Source organism: Phyllobates terribilis, unplaced genomic scaffold, assembly GCF_046119375.1.
Source record: "Phyllobates terribilis strain yellow unplaced genomic scaffold, ASM4611937v1 Scaffold_117__1_contigs__length_5270597, whole genome shotgun sequence".
Classification (NCBI taxonomy): Eukaryota; Metazoa; Chordata; class Amphibia; order Anura; family Dendrobatidae; genus Phyllobates; species Phyllobates terribilis.
The window spans coordinates 3668022-3686497 of NW_027362877.1; the positions used below are offsets into that span (position 1 = coordinate 3668022).

The 18476-nt window shown below is 48.2% G+C and overlaps 1 protein-coding gene across 1 annotated transcript; it reads left to right on the top strand.

The window, feature by feature from the left end:
• The first annotated feature begins 1975 nt into the window (after positions 1 to 1975).
• LOC141201514 (uncharacterized) lies at positions 1976 to 17667 on the top strand. Its single transcript, XM_073663519.1, has 6 exons — positions 1976 to 1986; positions 2870 to 2927; positions 3644 to 3722; positions 4423 to 4520; positions 4642 to 4759; positions 14940 to 17667. Exons 1-6 carry the CDS (start codon positions 1976 to 1978, stop codon positions 16226 to 16228), a joined length of 1653 nt encoding a protein of 550 aa, XP_073519620.1. The 3' UTR covers positions 16229 to 17667.
• Positions 17668 to 18476: the final 809 nt, after the last annotated feature.

Genomic DNA, 18476 nt, shown 5'->3' on the forward strand with positions numbered 1-18476 from the left:
TATAGAGGAATACCATATGTATTCATATACAAATACAATATATACAAAAAGTGAGGTACAAGTTCAGGAAGAACAATGGTGGTATACCTGGATATAACACTTGGTGTACTGCACTGCTACATCTAAGGCCCCGACCAAAGGTGAAATTATCCTATTAAGTATATACTAAATATGGGTCCAATTATATGTTAGAGAGTATACTAATGCGTAAAGGTCCATAGCATACATCACATAAGTAATATATAATATCAGTTATTTATATCATTAGAATGAAAAAGTTTCTGACTAGAGAAACACTATCACAAGTAAGCATTATACCTCATAGACATAAAGGATATAGTAATAACCATATAAAGTGATAGGTTCAGTCAGTATGCTGGGCAAAGGTGATACAAATAAGCATCAACAGACCAAGTGCAATAGGACACAATAGATAGACATAATGGTAATGTTACCAGCAGTGCAGGAAACCAGGGACCCAACCAGCAAAGGCTAAACAGACAGCTGCCGGCTGATATTAATAGCCTGGGAATTGGATATTGTCCCCCTCCCAGTGCAAGAACATCAGCACTCAGCTGCCCAAGAATTGGTGCATCCATAAGATGCACCATTTCTGGCGCCTAGTCTCGGCTCTTTCCACTTGCCCTGGTGCGGTGGCGAGTGGGGTAATACTATTGGGGTTGATGTTAGCTTTGTAATGTTTGCTGACATCGAGCCCAGGGGTTAGTAATGGAGAGGCGTCTATAAGACACCCCCATTACTAACCCCGTAAGTTTAGTTAAAAAAGCACACACACAAAGCAAAGTCCTTTAATTGAAATGAACACTCCCAGACCCTCTTTTACCCTTTATAAAGATCAAATTAAAATACAAAATAATCCTCACCTGTCCGCAGATAATCCTTATGTGATGCTGTCCAACAAAAATCCCCAGCCGTGCTACATCTGGATTGTTTGATGTGACCGCTCAGCAAGCCAGTAGCGTGAGAATGCTCCTGCAGTGTCTAGCGCTGCTCTGACTAAGGTCACCGGAGTTCATAGCCGATGAGCTCTGGTCACCTTACTGACGTCACTGCTCGCTGCACTGACCAGTGTGTCCTGGCTGGCGTGCTGAGCCATCGCTCAACACACCATACAGATGTAGCAGAGCTGGACTTCGTCACGGGACATCATCAGTATGGATTATCTGCCGACAGTTGAGGATGACTTTGATTTTTTAAAATTTTTCTTTGGATATTATTAAATGGGTAAAAGGGTCGGGAAGTGTTTTGTTCAAATAAAGGACTTTGCTCTGTGTGTGTGTTTTTTACTTAAAATGATGGGGGTTAGTAATGTGGGTGTCTTGTAGACGCCTCTCCATTACTAACCTTGGGCTTGAGATCAGCTGACATTACAAAGCTGACATCAACCCCAATATTATTACCCCATTTGCCACTGCACCAGGGAAAGTGGGAAGAGCCGAGGCTAATGGATGCGCCATTTTTTGGGCGGCTGCAGGCTGATGTTATTAGTTTGGGAGGGGGTACAATATGCATGGCCCCTTCCTAGGCTATTAATACCAGCCTGCAGCTGTCTGCCTAGCCTTTTCTGGTTATTAAAAATAGAAGGGGCCCCCACATCATTTTTTGGGAGGGGGTCACCCCTTGTTAATAACCAGTAAAGGCTACGCAGATGTTAATATTAATCCCCTGGGAAGATCTATGTATATTAATGTTTATTACCCGCTTCCCAGACTATAAGCATCAGCTGTCCGCTTTCCCCCTTTGCTTTTTTTACTTTAAATTCTTTAATTATTAGCTAAATCCATGTACAGCAGCTCCACACGCCCTGCACTGATGATATATCTCACTGACTCATTTCTATCTTTCTAGATCTATAAAAAATGTTTTATTAGTTAGAAAATTACCCTGAAATGTCAGAGAATGACCGTCTGTAAAAGCTGATGTTATAAACGCGTTTGATACGGATGTCATACAGATGCGAGACAGGTGAGAGAAGTCGCATCGTACTCGCAAGACAATCATCCTACTGTTCAGGAATATCCGACCAATTTTATTTCACCCGATGAGTGCGATCCCTTAAATGCGACATGTTAGTAACGGCTGATTGACGTCAAACTGGCCGTAGATATAAGTATTGGGGAGCAGGACTGCAGACTTAAAATGCAAAAGGGGAGAGAGGAGGAAACTTAAAATTAGTTTTGTAAATTTTGTTTGAAAAATAAGAAATTGCTGATTAAACTTTTACCAAAAAAAATAAATCTGATGTGAAGTAGACATGTGGTAAATGTTAGTTATACCATACAAAATAGTTAATACATATCTGGTTAAAAGGCATAAAAATTAAAAGTCCAACATTTTTTTTGTAAAATTTTCGATATTTTCATAAATAAACGCAAAAAAAAAGCCAAATCCTAAATTTACCACTAACATGAAGCACAATGTGTCACGAAAAAACAGTTTCAGAATCAGCGGGATCCGTTGAAGCTCCAGAGTTATTACCTCCATAAAGTGACAGTGCTCAGAATTGTAAAACATTGGCCCGGTCAGGAAGGTGAAAACAGACGCGAGAGTGATGGGGTTACAGGGATGTTTGTTCAGAAGAATATGTATTATGGAGCTTTTCTGTGGAGTCTGACCAGACAATCTCTCCTTGGCTCCCCATGTGCATCAGTAAGCGCCCATGACCCCGGTGCCGGCTCTCTAGTTGTCCTTTCTACACATTGATAGGTACTAACCGCTGTGTACCGGGTGCTCCCCACAACACCGTCCTTCCGGGCGCTGTGACTTCATCCGTCAGGCGTACATGTGCCCTTTTTTCCTCCTTCAGAGACAAACGCAGATCTTTTTGCGCACTTGCTGCCTATTTTAGTGTTTATATCGAGGCGGATGTTGAGAGTTATCTCCATTTAAAGAAGAATAAGAAAGCGGTAACCCGTCTTTTAATAGAACGGAAGGTTCTCTCCTCTTAGTGATCCCAGAGGATCCTGTCCAGGAGGGAGGCCGTGTCCTCATGGTGACATCATGAGATCTCAAAATACAATCACTGGTAAATGGTCACCGTCCTTCCCCCAATCTCCATAACGGTGAATTAGGAGAGAAGAAACCAATGGATGGAAATGTGGAGCTTTCTCCAGCTCCTCTGTGGTTCCATCCCTGGAAACGAAACTTGGAGAAGTTGTGTTTCTTAGTACGGCTGCTCCATCTGACTGACGAGGGTCTTCTCTGTCCCTCTCCTCAGGGTCCTCATCCTCCGAGTGCAGAGCAGAGAGCATTAGGCTTTGGCCTCGCTGATTATCACTTCATACTTGAGGCCACAATGTGCTGGGACCTCTGTACCGGTGGTGAGGACCACAACAATGTAATTTATTCCCTGATACATAACCATAGAATTACTAGTTCTGAGAGACGAGTCTCATATATAGACAGATACACGGCAGGTCATGTATTCAGTCTGTGTGTCTCCACAGATGGATCCAGGAGGAGAAATCCACCAGAGAGATGTTCCCGTCCTCTGTATTCACAGGACTGTCCAGAGGAGAATCACAACATCCCGGAGGATCATCAGGTAGATGACACTGAAGTCCCCACAACATCGGACCATGAAGTGATGGGACCTGAGCTCATCTTACATTTTTATTTTTAGGGTGAAGATCTGGTTGATATTAAGGTTGAGGTTATACATGGAGCACAAGAGGCGATCGCAATATGGGCCGATCAGCAGGGTGAGGAGGGAGACTGTCATGTCTGTTCTGTGGTCACCTACTACTACTCCCATAATTTCATCATAACATGTGTGGTAGATCGCTCACACGGAGGTAGACACAGGTACACTGTTTCTTTAAAAACTTCTCGTTGGTTTATTGAAATGCAGCATAAACCAACACTGAGTCCATAAAAGAAATCACGGCCCTTTGGCCAAAAAGTTCTCGTTGGTTTATTAAAATGCAGCATAAACCAACACTGAGTCCATAAAAGAAATCACGGCCCTTTGGCCAAAACAGGAAACAAAGCAAAATGGTAACACAAAGGCACAGTCTTTGTGATAGCAGGGATCCACCTGCTGAGAGTTCAGCAACTCCACTTGGTTCAAGAAAAACAAACACAAGATCCTCTCTGGAGCTAGCTTCTCCAGACACTGAACACTGAATGCCTCAGTAGGACTTGTATTTAAATCAAAGACCACACTCTGAGATGGAGATATGGTGAATGACCTCCCACCCTTCACAATGATCATTCACAAAAAACACTCCCTTTTAACATGGAAGTTTAACCTCTTTAAGCAAATAGCATGTTGGAGCAAATTTCATGGTTTCAATTCACAGAAGCTAATAGCCTCCATGAAATATATCTTCCCTCTATCACTTTACCAGTGACTTTGCCACACATGACACAATCTATTCCGTCACTGTGTGTTTCCTACAGATGGATTCAGGAGGAGAAATCCACCAGAGAGATATCCACGTCCTCTGTATTCCCAGGACTGTCCAGAGGAGAATCACAATGTCACGGAGAGTCATCAGGTAGACTGTGCTGAGCCCTGTACTGGATCTGTATATAGGGGACATTTCTGATTGAGGTCATAGATGTCACAGATTTTCGTGGTTTCTTGTATTGTGCTGATTGTTACATCTGATATATCAGGAGGAAGATCCAACTAGGAATAAAGTGAAGGACGAGACAGAAGAAGAAGCGATGACGGGGGGGGATCAGCCGTGTGTGAGTGACGGGAAGGAGGAGATTCCAGTAGATGTTTCCACAGGTATGTAATAATGACCGGCGTGTGATCATGATGATGACCGGCGTGTGATCATGATGATGACCGGCGTGTGATGATGATGATGACCGGTGTGTGATATTGTATGAAGTCTCCGGTGCAGTGAAGCTTTATCCGCTGTCCTCATCACAGCAGAAGCGTCCGGTGATGGCGCGGCTGCTCCTGTAGAGTCCGGCTGTGCACTGATGAATAACGGGGCCGCCTTCACACCTCTTCTTTATGATTAGGAATCACGTATTAGTTTTCCTTCACCTTCTATAATATTCCTTCCATCCTTTACGTCCATATTTTCCTTACACAAGTCCCTGCTTCCATATAAATGACTGAGCCTGTGTTCCAGGTTATGAATCTCCCTGTCCTATGGATCTTGGTGATGTAGCAGCCACTGCCTGGTGCTGACGAGTGACGACACATGTCACATGTAGAGTCGTCCTACCTGTCGCCTCTGTTTGCCTCCCACTGCCTCCTACACTGAGGCCGGCGTTCTGGTCCCTCCTCATCCAGGCCGACCGCCCGGTGGCATGAAGACCCCTATGGTAAGTCAGTAAGTGCCATGCTATGGAGGTGTGGGTCAGACATACTGCTGTCGTCCCTCTGCCACTATGGAGGCCATCTTGGATGTCGGAGGACCAGAACACAGGTCTTAGTCAGAGACAAGCGGAGGACACCAGGTAGGTGACAGTACATGACAGTTGTTTAGTCCTCTGTGCCGGGTGGAGAATTGCTTCATCATAAAAGGGATTAGGAGCTCATATCTACAAACAGCTGCGATGGCCGCATCTAGAGTTGTCGTTATCTGACATCATGTTGGTTTTTGAGATCTAGTTCAACCAACGTATAAACATGGAGACTAAATACTACCCAGAGGGGGCGCCCTTTACCATGCACGGATTATATCCCCTGTCAGCGTCTCATTTATGGTGAATCTTGTAATATGGAGAGATTCACTATATGGAGAGTAGTATTGGGCCACCCGCATTAATCACTGCATTCTGGCTTCTCCTTCAGGCCCTGTTGTCCCCCCAGTGTATAACATCCAGCCCTGTCCCACCCCCCAGTATATAACATGTGGCTCCTCGGTATGTATTGGTTACAATTTCAACTACTGGGTGTATAGATCCTGGGGGGCATACTCAGGGGGTGATATGTGCAGGAGAGGCCAGATGTTATACAGGGGTTATATTCACAATAACCAGGGTGTACTTTATTATAAGAGCACATTGTGATTTTGGGAACGTCCCTTTAGAAGAATCTTCACTCTCGGTCTCTCCAGCCAAACAAGATGTCGTCTAGGAATCGTCCCCCCATCTGAGCCTCTAACGTGAATAAATAATTCTCTTTCCAACAGTGAAATACATAAATTACCAAAAGAAGGTAAGAAGACGTCCTCATCCAGGTTCCGAAAGTTTTAAGTTTTTTTGTTTTTGTTTTTTACCAATAAATTGGATGAAATTCTTTTTCCGACAAGAATTGTTACCAAAGAAAGAAACTGCTGCTCAGATTCCCGGCCGTTCCTCCGACATTTATGAATGACATGATAACCGGGTGTCACCGTTCTCCATACATGTGTCCCCACACTTCTGACACTCAGCGCTGATTGGACAATGTAGGGGAACAATGGTAACGCCCAGTTGTCAGTATTTCCTTACATTTATAGGGTGAATAGCAGGAGAACTGCGCAGCTTAGTGACCAATAACATTATGACTCCGGAAATGAGAGGAGGAAAAATAAAAAAATCAATAAAATAATGTATCTGTAAGGCCGATAATGGGGAAAATGATTTACAGATAAAATGACCAAACTGTTAGAACCTTGCTCTTAGGTTTTTTCCTTTGCTGGTCACATGACCTTGTTGGTCTATTTAATCCTGCTCCGCCCTTCTGGCTTTGCTGGACTTCATTGTATATCTACTTTCTAGCTAGCCTGTGCTCTGTGTCTTGCTCTGTTAGTTTGCTTGGTCTACGGACCTCTATGTTCTATATATTTTGTTTGTTCGTCTGTCTGCTACTATTTCTGTTAGGAGGTGTCCCATATTCCTCCCAGTCCTTAGTACTTGTAGGGATTCCTTCCCCACATCTATAGGTCTCCGTACAGACTAGCTTAGGACTTTAGCAGGTCTGATCGCAGGATCAGGTCCCCTGTTACATCGTAGGGATTAAGCTGAGTTCTATTGCAGGGACAGATCTCCTCTCTTTCCTTAGCTCTGGTAGCAGAACATATCACAAACAACTTACAATCCTAGAATGTTCTGGTTGGAGGGGATCACCTCCAGGGTCCCCGTATCCAGCCCCCTGCTCAATGCAGGACTCACCATCTCAGACAGATGTCTGTCCGGCCTCTGTTGGATTGTTTCTTCCATTCTTGATGGTTTATTTCTCATTACTGACCTCGCTGTATGAGGAGCTTTTTTGTGGGGGATGAGTTGTTTTTCTCATCTTGTTACTTTATCATCTTTATTCTGCTGTTATTTTTTAGAATTTTTCTCTCTTCATGAGCTGCACAAGTTGAGTGATAAAACGACCGTCCACCCTGAGACTGAGAAGCGACTATACGGTTATCATATATAGACTCCCTTCCTTGTGTCCTCCATCTGCCTCCTGTAACGGTGAACCGATGGAGGAAACCTGGCAGGTCCTAATAATAAGGCGCTTACACACAGTCTCCATACAGCCGGTCCCAGAGGTTTCCCGGCTTCCATCTTTTCACCACTGTACAGTGATCTGGACTTACAGCACAGACACCGGGGCTGCTCCACATAGTAGTGCTGGCTGGTAGAGCGAGCTGGCAGAAGAAGGTCGACATGTCAGATCTGACCCAAAGATGGCAGGTGCTAGACAATCAAGAAGCGGGACGAGGTCAGAATCAGGAAGCCGAGTAAGAATGGTCCTGTAGATGGAGGCCTAAGTCATCCCGGGGTATTATGGAAGCCAGACAAGGTTACCAAAAACAAACAGGAGCAATGAAAGCAGGTGCAGAATACATCTGTAACTGGTGACGCCCCGCAGACTGCTGGGAGATTAATAGGATGTGGCGCTGCCCCATAGGTCACAACACAGGAAGGCAGGGGAGGGTGGGGTAGACGTACTACTGCACTCCCCATACCACTGCACTGGCCGTCCTGGAAGCCGGGGGAAGAGACCACCTATCTGAGGGGGCAGCGGAGGGCAGAGGACCCCATAGGGGACTGTACAGGGAAATGTGTAGTGTTCAGTCCCGGGGTGGAGGGTCGCTGTAACTGCGGTAATACAACTAATCCAAGCCAATAACAATATATTTATTTCATTTTCTTTTAGGACTTTTCTACAATAAATACTTTGTTTCTTTTCAGACATTTTTGTGTTGCCAAATCCTGGCGGCCATAAACCATAAGCGATGTATTGTTACATGGTGACAGTATTCCTCATTGTTCCCATATAATAGACACAACGTCCTGATCAGTCTTTATTACACAAGAATAAGAGGAATAAACTTCATGAATTGTAAGAATAGACGAGATGGAAATAGGAGACTTTGTCCCCGGAGTCTCCACAGAAATCTGTGTATTTCTTATTCCGTCTCAGGATTCTCGGTTCCGGGGTAAAATCTCTATTCAGTTAGGAAACATTGTTCCATCACTGAGATCGGAGGTGACGGCCGCTCCTGATAAGATTCTGTGTAGGGGGAGGGGAGAGGAGGGCGGGGCTAGAGGCCGAGCTTCTCCCATCTACATGGACTCTGACCAGTAGTGACCGTCCTCTCCTATCTCAGTAATGGGACGCGTACACCCGGCGTCAGAGGCTCAATGCAGTGAGGAGGAGAAGCCGCGCGCATGCGGTAGGTTTGTCATGTTCTCAAGCCCCCAAAGCCGTGATGACATGCTAAGTGGGACGACTACTCTGGGGTCACGAGCGCCTCATCGACAAGTCAAAGGCCTCATTTACATATCATAAACTTTAGAAATGCAATACTTTTTCTAAAGATCTGTTTGTGTGTTTAATGTAATAGAGATGTTAGGCGGAGAGTTTATATCTGCAGACACAGCTGCTGCGGGTTCTGGGGGCACAGGGAACAGACAGTTTCCCTTTAAACATAATTTTTAAGGACATATATTTAGTGTTTTGGGCAGGGGCGGATGTATCACATGTGCAGTAGGTTCAGCTGCATATAGACCAAGTAATGTAGGGAGGCTCCAGGGGATAAGGAGGATCCGTGGTGTAGGGAGGCGCCAGGGGATAAGGAGGCTCTGTGGTGTAGGGAGGCTCCAGGGGATGATAAGGATCCGTGGCGTAGGGAGGCTCCAGGGGATAAGGAGGATCCGTGGTGTACGGAGGCTCCAGGGGATAAGGAGGATCCGTGGTGTAGGGAGGCTCCAGGGGATAAGGAGGATCCGTGGTGTAGGGAGGCTCCAGGGGATAAGGATGATTCGTGGTGTAGGGAGGCTCCAGGGGATAAGGATGATTCGTGGTCTAGGGAGGCTCCAGGGGATAAGGAGGATGCATGGTGTAGGGAGGCTCCAGGGGATAAGGAGGATCCGCAGTGTAGGGAGGCTCCAGGGGATGATGAGGATCCTTGGTGTAGGCAGGCTCCAGGGGATGATGAGGATCCTTGGTGTAGGCAGGCTCCAGGGGATGATGAGGATCCGTGGTGTAGGGAGGCTCCAGGGGATGATGAGGATCCGTGGTGTAGGGAGGCTCCAGGGGATAAGGAGGATCCATGGTGTAGGGAGGCTCCAGGGGATAAGCAGGCTCTGTGGTGTAGGAAGGCTCCAGGGGATAAGCAGGCTCTGTGGTGTAGGGAGGCTCCAGGGGATAAGGAGGATCCGTGGTGTAGGGAGGCTCCAGGGGATGATGAGGATCCGTGGCGTAGAGAGGCTCCAGGGGATAAGGAGGATCCGTGGTGTAGGGAGGCTCCAGGGGATAAGGAGGATCCGTGGTGTAGGGAGGCTCCAGGGGATAAGGAGGATCCGTGGTGTAGGGAGGCTCCAGGGGATAAGCATGATTCGTGGTGTAGGGAGGCTCCAGGGGATAAGGATGATTCGTGGTCTAGGGAGGCTCCAGGGGATAAGGAGGATCCATGGTGTAGGGAGGCTCCAGGGGATAAGGAGGATCCGTGGTGTAGGGAGGCTCCAGGGGATGATGAGGATCCTTGGTGTAGGGAGGCTCCAGGGGATGATGAGGATCCGTGGTGTAGGGAGGCTCCAGGGGATAAGGAGGATCCGTGGTGTAGGGAGGCTCCAGGGGATAAGGAGGATCCGTGGTGTAGGGAGGCTCCAGGGGATAAGGAGGATCCGTGGTGTAGGGAGGCTCCAGGGGATAAGGATGATTCGTGGTGTAGGGAGGCTCCAGGGGATAAGGATGATTCGTGGTCTAGGGAGGCTCCAGGGGATAAGGAGGATCCATGGTGTAGGGAGGCTCCAGGGGATAAGGAGGATCCGTAGTGTAGGGAGGCTCCAGGGGATGATGAGGATCCTTGGTGTAGGGAGGCTCCAGGGGATGATGAGGATCCGTGGTGTAGGGAGGCTCCAGGGGATGATGAGGATCCGTGGTGTAGGGAGGCTCCAGGGGATAAGGAGGATCCGGGGTGTAGAGAGGCTCCAGGGGATAAGGAGGATCCATGGTGTGGGGTGGCTCCAGGGGATAAACAGGCTCTGTGGTGTAGGGAGGCTCCGGGGGATAAGCAGGCTCTGTGGTGTAGGGAGGCTCCAGGGGATAAGGAGGATCCGTGGTGTAGGGAGGCTCCAGGGGATAAGGAGGATCCGTGGTGTAGAGAGGCTCCAGGGGATAAGGAGGATCCATGGTGTAGGGAGGCTCCAGGGGATAAACAGGCTCTGTGGTGTAGGGAGGCTCCAGGGGATAAGGAGGATCTGTGGTGTAGGGAGGCTCCAGGGGATAAGGATGATCCGTGGTGTAGGGAGGCTCCAGGGGATAAACAGGCTCTGTGGTGTAGGGAGGCTCCAGGGGATAAGGAGGATCCGTGGGGTAGGGAGGCTCCAGGGGATAAGGAGGATCCGTAGTGTAGGGAGGCTCCAGGGGATAAACAGGCTCTGTGGTGTAGGGAGGCTCCAGGGGGTAAGGAGGATCCATGGTGTAGGGAGGCTCCATGGGATAAGGAGGCTCTGTGGTGTAGGGAGGCTCCAGGGGATAAGGAGGATCCGTGGTGTAGGGAGGCTCCATGGGATAAGGAGGCTCTGTGGTGTAGGGAGGCTCCAGGGGATAAGGAGGCTCTGTAGTGTAGGGAGGCTCCAGGGGATAAGCAGGCTCTGTGGTGTAGGGAGGCTCCAGGGAATAAGCAGGCTCTATGGTGTAGGGAGGCTCCGGGGGATAAGCAGGCTCTGTGGTGTAGGGAGGCTCCAGGGGATAATCAGACTCCGTGGTGTAGGGAGGCTCCAGAGGATAAGGAGGATCCGTGGTGTAGGGAAGCTCCAGGGGATAAGGAGGATCCGTGGTGTAGGGAGGCTCCAGGGGATAAGCAGGCTCTGTGGTGTAGGGAGGCTCCAGGGGATAAGCAGGCTCTGTGGTGTAGGGAGGCTCCAGGGGATAAGCAGACTCCGTGGTGTAGGGAGGCTCCAGAGGATGAGGAGGATCCATGGTGTAGGGAGGCTCCAGGGGATAAGCAGGGTCCGTGGTGTAGTGAGGCTCCAGGGAATAAGCAGGCTCTGTGGTGTAGGGAGGCTCCAGGGGGTAAGGAGGATCCATGGTGTAGGGAGGCTTCAGGGGATGATGAGGATCCATGGTGTAGGGAGGCTCCAGGGGATGATGAGGATCCGTGGTGTAGGGAGGTTCCAGGGGATGATGAGGATCCATGGTGTAGGGATGCTCCAGGGGATGATGAGGATCCGTGGTGTAGGGAGGCTCCAGCGGATAAGGAGGATCCGTGGTGTAGGGAGGCTCCAGGGGATAAGGAGGCTCCGTGGTGTAGGGACGCTCCAGGGGATAAGGAGGATCTGTGGTGTAGGGAGGCTCCAGGGGATAAGCAGGCTCTGTGGTGTAAGGAGGCTCCAGGGGGTAAGGAGGATCCATGGTGTAGGGAGGCTCCAGGGGATGATGAGGATCCGTGGTGTAGGGAGGCTCCAGGGGATGATGAGGATCCGTGGTGTAGGGAGACTCCAGGGGATAAGGAGGATCCGTGGTGTAGGGAGGCTCCAGGGGATAAGGAGGATCCGTGGTGTAGGGAGGCTCCAGGGGACAAGGAGGGTCCGTGGTGTAGGGAGGCTCCAGGGGATAAGGAGGATCTGTGGTGTAGGGAGGCTCCAGGGGATAAGGAGGATCCGTGGGGTAGGGAGGCTCCAGGGGATAAGGAGGATCCGTTGTGTAGGGAGGCTCCAGGGGATAAACAGGCTCTGTGGTGTAGGGAGGCTCCAGGGGGTAAGGAGGATCCGTGGGGTAGGGAGGCTCCAGGGGATAAGGAGGATCCGTAGTGTAGGGAGGCTCCAGGGGATAAACAGGCTCTGTGGTGTAGGGAGGCTCCAGGGGGTAAGGAGGATCCATGGTGTAGGGAGGCTCCATGGGATAAGGAGGCTCTGTGGTGTAGGGAGGCTCCAGGGGATAAGGAGGATCCGTGGTGTAGGGAGGCTCCATGGGATAAGGAGGCTCTGTGGTGTAGGGAGGCTCCAGGGGATAAGGAGGCTCTGTAGTGTAGGAGGCTCCAGGGGATAAGCAGGCTCTGTGGTGTAGGGAGGCTCCAGGGAATAAGCAGGCTCTATGGTGTAGGGAGGCTCCGGGGGATAAGCAGGCTCTGTGGTGTAGGGAGGCTCCAGGGGATAAGCAGACTCCGTGGTGTAGGGAGGCTCCAGAGGATAAGGAGGATCCGTGGTGTAGGGAAGCTCCAGGGGATAAGGAGGATCCGTGGTGTAGGGAGGCTCCAGGGGATAAGCAGGCTCTGTGGTGTAGGGAGGCTCCAGGGGATAAGCAGGCTCTGTGGTGTAGGGAGGCTCCAGGTGATAAGCAGACTCCGTGGTGTAGGGAGGCTCCAGAGGATAAGGAGGATCCATGGTGTAGGGAGGCTCCAGGGGATTAGCAGGGTCCGTGGTGTAGTGAGGCTCCAGGGAATAAGCAGGCTCTGTGGTGTAGGGAGGCTCCAGGGGGTAAGGAGGATCCATGGTGTAGGGAGGCTTCAGGGGATGATGAGGATCAATGGTGTAGGGAGGCTCCAGGGGATGATGAGGATCCGTGGTGTAGGGAGGCTCCAGGGGATGATGAGGATCCATGGTGTAGGGATGCTCCAGGGGATGATGAGGATCCGTGGTGTAGGGAGGCTCCAGCGGATAAGGAGGATCCGTGGTGTAGGGAGGCTCCAGGGGATAAGGAGGCTCCGTGGTGTAGGGACGCTCCAGGGGATAAAGAGGATCTGTGGTGTAGGGAGGCTCTAGGGGATAAGCAGGCTCTGTGGTGTAAGGAGGCTCCAGGGGGTAAGGAGGATCCATGGTGTAGGGAGGCTCCAGGGGATGATGAGGATCCGTGGTGTAGGGAGGCTCCAGGGGATGATGAGGATCCGTGGTGTAGGGAGACTCCAGGGGATAAGGAGGATCCGTGGTGTAGGGAGGCTCCAGGGGATAAGGAGGATCCGTGGTGTAGGGAGGCTCCAGGGGATAAGGAGGGTCCGTGGTGTAGGGAGGCTCCAGGGGATAAGGAGGATCTGTGGTGTAGGGAGGCTCCAGGGGATAAGCAGGCTCTGTGGTGTAGGGAGGCTCCAGGGGATAAGCAGGCTCTGTGGTGTAGGGAGGCTCCAGGAGATAAGGAGGATCCGTAGTGTAGGGAGGCTCCAGGGGATGATGAGGATCCTTGGTGTAGGGAGGCTCCAGGGGATGATGAGGATCCGTGGTGTAGGGAGGCTCCAGGGGATGATGAGGATCCATGGTGTAGGGAGGCTCCAGCGGATAAGGAGGATCCGTGGTGTAGGGAGGTTCCAGGGGATAAGGAGGATCCGTGGTGTAGGGAGGCTCCAGGGGATGATGAGGATCCGTGGTGTAGGGAGGCTCCAGGGGATAAGCAGGCTCCGTGGTGTAGGGAGGCTCCAGGGGATGATGAGGATCCGTGGTGTAGGGAGGCTCCAGGGGATAAGGAGGATCCGTGGTGTAGGCAGGCTCCAGGGGATGATGAGGATCCATGGTGTAGGGAGGCTCCAGGGGGTAAGGAGGATCCGTGGTGTAGGGAGGCTCCAGGGGATAAGAAGGATCCGTGGTGTAGGGAGGCTCCAGGGGATAAGAAGGATCCGTGGTGTAGGGTGGTTAATGGAATAAGGAGGCTCCAGAGGGGACATGGAGGCCCATTTGCACTACAGGTTGCTCACATACTGGAATCGTTGCACTTTCTGCCACTGTAGATTTTTCTTCTCAGACATTGGGAGAAGGACTGCCCTGGGTCCGGTAATTAGGATTTAACCCTGTAATATGATTTTGGTGCTATTTCATTCTTCTAAGGGTTCGTATCATGTCCTTAGTAGGGTTCAGCGAGTATGTTCTGTCCGAGTATGGTCGGACCGAGCTCCAAGTATTTACAGCAGCTCGGTGATAAGGTTAGATCGCTCCCGTGTGTATGATTTGCAACTGTTTGACAGTTTTATTACATGGGAGGAATGTGTAAGAAATAGACATTCCTCACATGTAATAAAGCTGTCAAACAGTCGCAAATCAAGCGATTCAACCATATCACCGAGCAGCTATAAATACTCGGAGCTCGGCCCGAGCATATTCGCCAAAAGGGTTAATAGAACATACTCGCTCAACACTAGTCCTTAGGCATACTGTGGACATGATTACGGTGGCCACCTTTATGAAGCCCACCTTCGTGATTAGACAATCTCATTTGCATGCAGTAATAAAAGATTAAAACTCCATTGTTAATTGTGTGGACACTTTTCTACACTGAGGGCATGATAGGAAGCTTGAGAGAGTGAAATGGCACTGGTGGTACATTAAGGGGGTAAATCCTGATGACAGGTTCCCTTTAAGAACTGTCTATTTGCTGTCTAGTCTCTGCCACCCCTGACTTGTGCCAATGTCACCAGTTTATAAGTGTTATTCACTTTACCCGTCATTGTGTTAATGTTATGGCATGTAGTTGTCTTCCTTATTACCGGTACTTTCACTGACGAGGGTCTTCATTGTGAGATCCAGAAAATACATTCAGAAATCTCTTTTGTGTTGTAGATTAGATGTGATTTTTTTTCTATCTTTCATCCTGATAGGAAATCCTTGTGGGAATAAAGGTTTATCACTAAATTGTAAAAAAGAAGATATCAGGAAGCACTCTAATGGAGAAAACCTCATCACCCTTCCTGCACCTCCTGGACTTTACAGCACTTCACCTTCTTATAATCCTCCTGATCATGAGGAATCATCTCCTGAGCAATCTCACATTGTTACCACAATTCCAGGTGACACAGTGGATACAAGACTTCAGTGTGACAAGCAACTTACTAAAAGCTCAGCTCAGACACAAAGAAAACACAAAGGAGAAAAGCCATACTCCTGTTCAGAATGTGGGAAATGCTTTACAAAGAAATATAATCTTATTACACATCAGAGAAGTCACACAGGAGAGAAGCCATATTCATGTACAGAATGTGGGAAATGCTTTACAGATAAAGGGAATCTTATTACACATCAGAGAATTCACACAGGAGAGAAGCCGTATTCATGTTCAGAATGTGGGAAATGCTTTACATATAAATCAAGATTTATTACACATCAGAGAATTCACACAGGAGAAAAAACATTTTCATGTTCAGTATGTGGGAAATGCTTTACAGATAAAAGGACTCTTATTAGACATCAGAAAACTCACACAGGAGAGAAGCCATATTCCTGTTCAGAATGTGGGAAATGCTTTACATATAAATCAAATTGTGTTATACATGAGAGAATTCACACAGGAGAAAAGACATTTTTATGTTCAGTATGTGGGAAATGCTTTATTGATAAAAAGACTCTTATTAGACATCAGAAAACTCACACAGGAGAGAAGCCATATTCCTGTTCAGAATGTGGGAAATGCTTTACAGAGAAATCAAAATGTGTTAGACATGAGAGAATTCACACAGGAGAAAAGCCATTTTCATGTTTGGAATGTGGGAAGTTCTTCACGGAAAAAGGGAGTCTTTCTACCCATCAGAGAATTCACACAGGAGAGACTCCATATTCATGTTCAGAATGTGGGAAATGCTTTACAGATAAAGGGACTCTTATTAGACATCAGAAAACTCACACAGGAGAGAAGCCATATTCCTGTTCAGAATGTGGGAAATGCTTTACAGAGAAATCAAAATGTGTTAGACATGAGAGAATTCACACAGGAGAAAAGCCATTTTCATGTTTGGAATGTGGGAAGTCCTTCACAGATAAACGGAGTCTTGTGATGCACGAGAGAAGTCACACTGGGGAGAAGCCGTATTCATGTTCACTATGTGGGAAATCTTTTGTAAATAAATCGTATCTTATTAGACATGAGGGAAGTCATACAGGAAAGAAACTGTAATCATGTACACTGTGTGTTTTAAAATTTTTTAAAAAATTGCTCAGAATAATGAGTATACTTCCTTTGATAAGTAAGATTGTCATTAATATCTCACTGAATACCAGAACAATTTCTAAAATTTTCCTTTCCCCCATGACCAGCGCCACACGAGAGAGGGAATTCACCCAATAAGGACAGGAAGCGTACTGAATAAGAGGGCTGCACCTCTACCCCGCATCATTTTGGTTTCCTGTCCATGAGGGAACCTGAAGCTGAAGAATCAGGAGAGGAAAGTTAAAGGAGAAACTTACCCAGGCCTTGCCTGGAAGAAAGGCTCCTTGTCTATAGTGCCGGTGTCGGGTCCTGGAAGCGCCACCGCTGGTCACTTGAGGGCTCATGTAGATGCGAGCGCTGAAGTTCTTTTGGATGCCTGCTGGCCCCAACAATGTCCCAGGCTTGCGCATGTGCAGGAGGCCCTGGTATTGGTGTGCCCTGATGAAGAGCATGCCGGAGACTTCTGACCTGAAGTGTTGGATTTCACTTCCAGGGGGTCTGGGGAAGGCATGTACAAGGGGGTGGGGGAGTTGCTGTGGCTGGTCCCTCTTTTAAAATCAAGCCTGACTGCCAAAAGAGTGGGTTTTCTCTGGCTCTCCTTCCCCATGTGATATGGAGGAACGGCAGTGCCAGGATCAGAGTTCACGCAGCAATGGCAGTCTCATGAGTTGCAGAAGTGACAGTACCACCAACCACGAATAATGGTGTGATTTGATCCAGCCTCTGAATCTGGTACATTATTAAATTCCAGAATGCTGACTGATCTTTGTGAAATTTCACCATGGTAATTAAGTCCCTTTTTCTTGTCTCTAATTACTAGGAACGACTTAAGAAATGTGGCACAAAAGAATAAGGAGTGAACCCTTTGTAGGGATAAGTTACCTGACTTGTGGCAGAAAAGACTCTGTGCAGATTGTATACAGAAAACCGCATGTGAAGAATCCACTAACTTCATGGATTTGAGATCCGTGATCAGGGCACAAGTTAAGAATTCCCTTGAGACCCTTATTCATAAAAAAAGGAATAGAAAGGGAAGGAAAGGGTCCAAAAAACTATCACCTGATTTAGATGAATCTATAAAGTCGGAAGGTGAATGTGGATTGGATTCTTGTTCCTTTTCATTCTTTAATGGCGATACAGGGGGTAGGCCATGCTATCCTATAAAAGTCGCAGATAGGTTGATTAAGGCTGTGAGAGCTACCATGGGCATCTCGGATGCTACGGCCCCCAAATCCATACAAGAGTTCATGTTTTGTAGATTAGAGAAAAAAAAAAGAGACGCATATTTCTAATTAATGAAAAGATTCAGGCTCTCATTAAGAGAAAAAAACGAAGAGAAAGGGTTCACTACCATCATCTTCTAAGAGAAGATACCAAAACAAGACTCATGGAATAAGATCCCAAAGATAGACGTAGCAGTGGCCAATTCATTCAAAAAATCTACCTTGCCTTTTGAGGATGTGGATATTCTGAAAGACCATCTGGATAGAAAGGCCGATGGTTACTTAAGACACACCTGGGAGTCCTCGGTGGGTGCCCTGAAGCCAGCGGTCTCTACGACCTGTACAGCCAGATCTATGATTATCTGGTTGCAACAACTAGAAGGTCAACCGAAGGATAATGTCCCAAGGGAAAAGATCGTGGCTGATGCAGGGAGCATCAGCTTTTATTGCAGATGCCTCAACAGACTCAGTGAGGCTGGCAGCCAGGTTAGCGGGCCTCTTTATTGCCACTCATAGGGCGCTATGGGTAAAAAGTTGGCCTGGGGATGTCCAGTCAAAGACCAAACTGTGTTCAATCCCATGTGATGGGGGCTTTCTTTTTGGTCAAGTTCTGGATGACATCTTGGACAAAGCTGGAGATAAAAAGAAAGGATTCCCCAGTTTGTCTATCCCAGAATACAGGAGTACCTTTTGGAATAGAAGATACGGCCGGAAAATACCTCCTAGGATCAGGGAAAATAGGAAGTCATAAGACTAAAAAAAAAGGTTTCTTGTTTGGGGGGCCGCCTTCAGGTGGAAGGAAGTCTTCCCAGTGATGTCATTCCCCCGGAAGGAGGAATGCTTTCCCTCTTCCTCCATGCGTACAAATAAAATTCATCCCATGTCTGGATTCTAGGGATAGTGGAAGCAGACCTAAAATTGGAATTCCAGACTATCCTTCCACCCCTGCAAACCTTCATGGTGACACCTCTCCGAAGATCTTCCAAGCAATA

Excerpts from the sequence above, each read along its gene's own strand:
- LOC141201514 (XM_073663519.1), top strand. Across the intron at positions 2,928-3,643 it reads TAAAGAAGAATAAGAAAGCG|GGTGAAGATCTGGTTGATAT; the intron begins GTAACCCGTCTT and ends TTTTATTTTTAG. Across the intron at positions 4,521-4,641 it reads ATGTCACGGAGAGTCATCAG|GAGGAAGATCCAACTAGGAA; the intron begins GTAGACTGTGCT and ends CTGATATATCAG.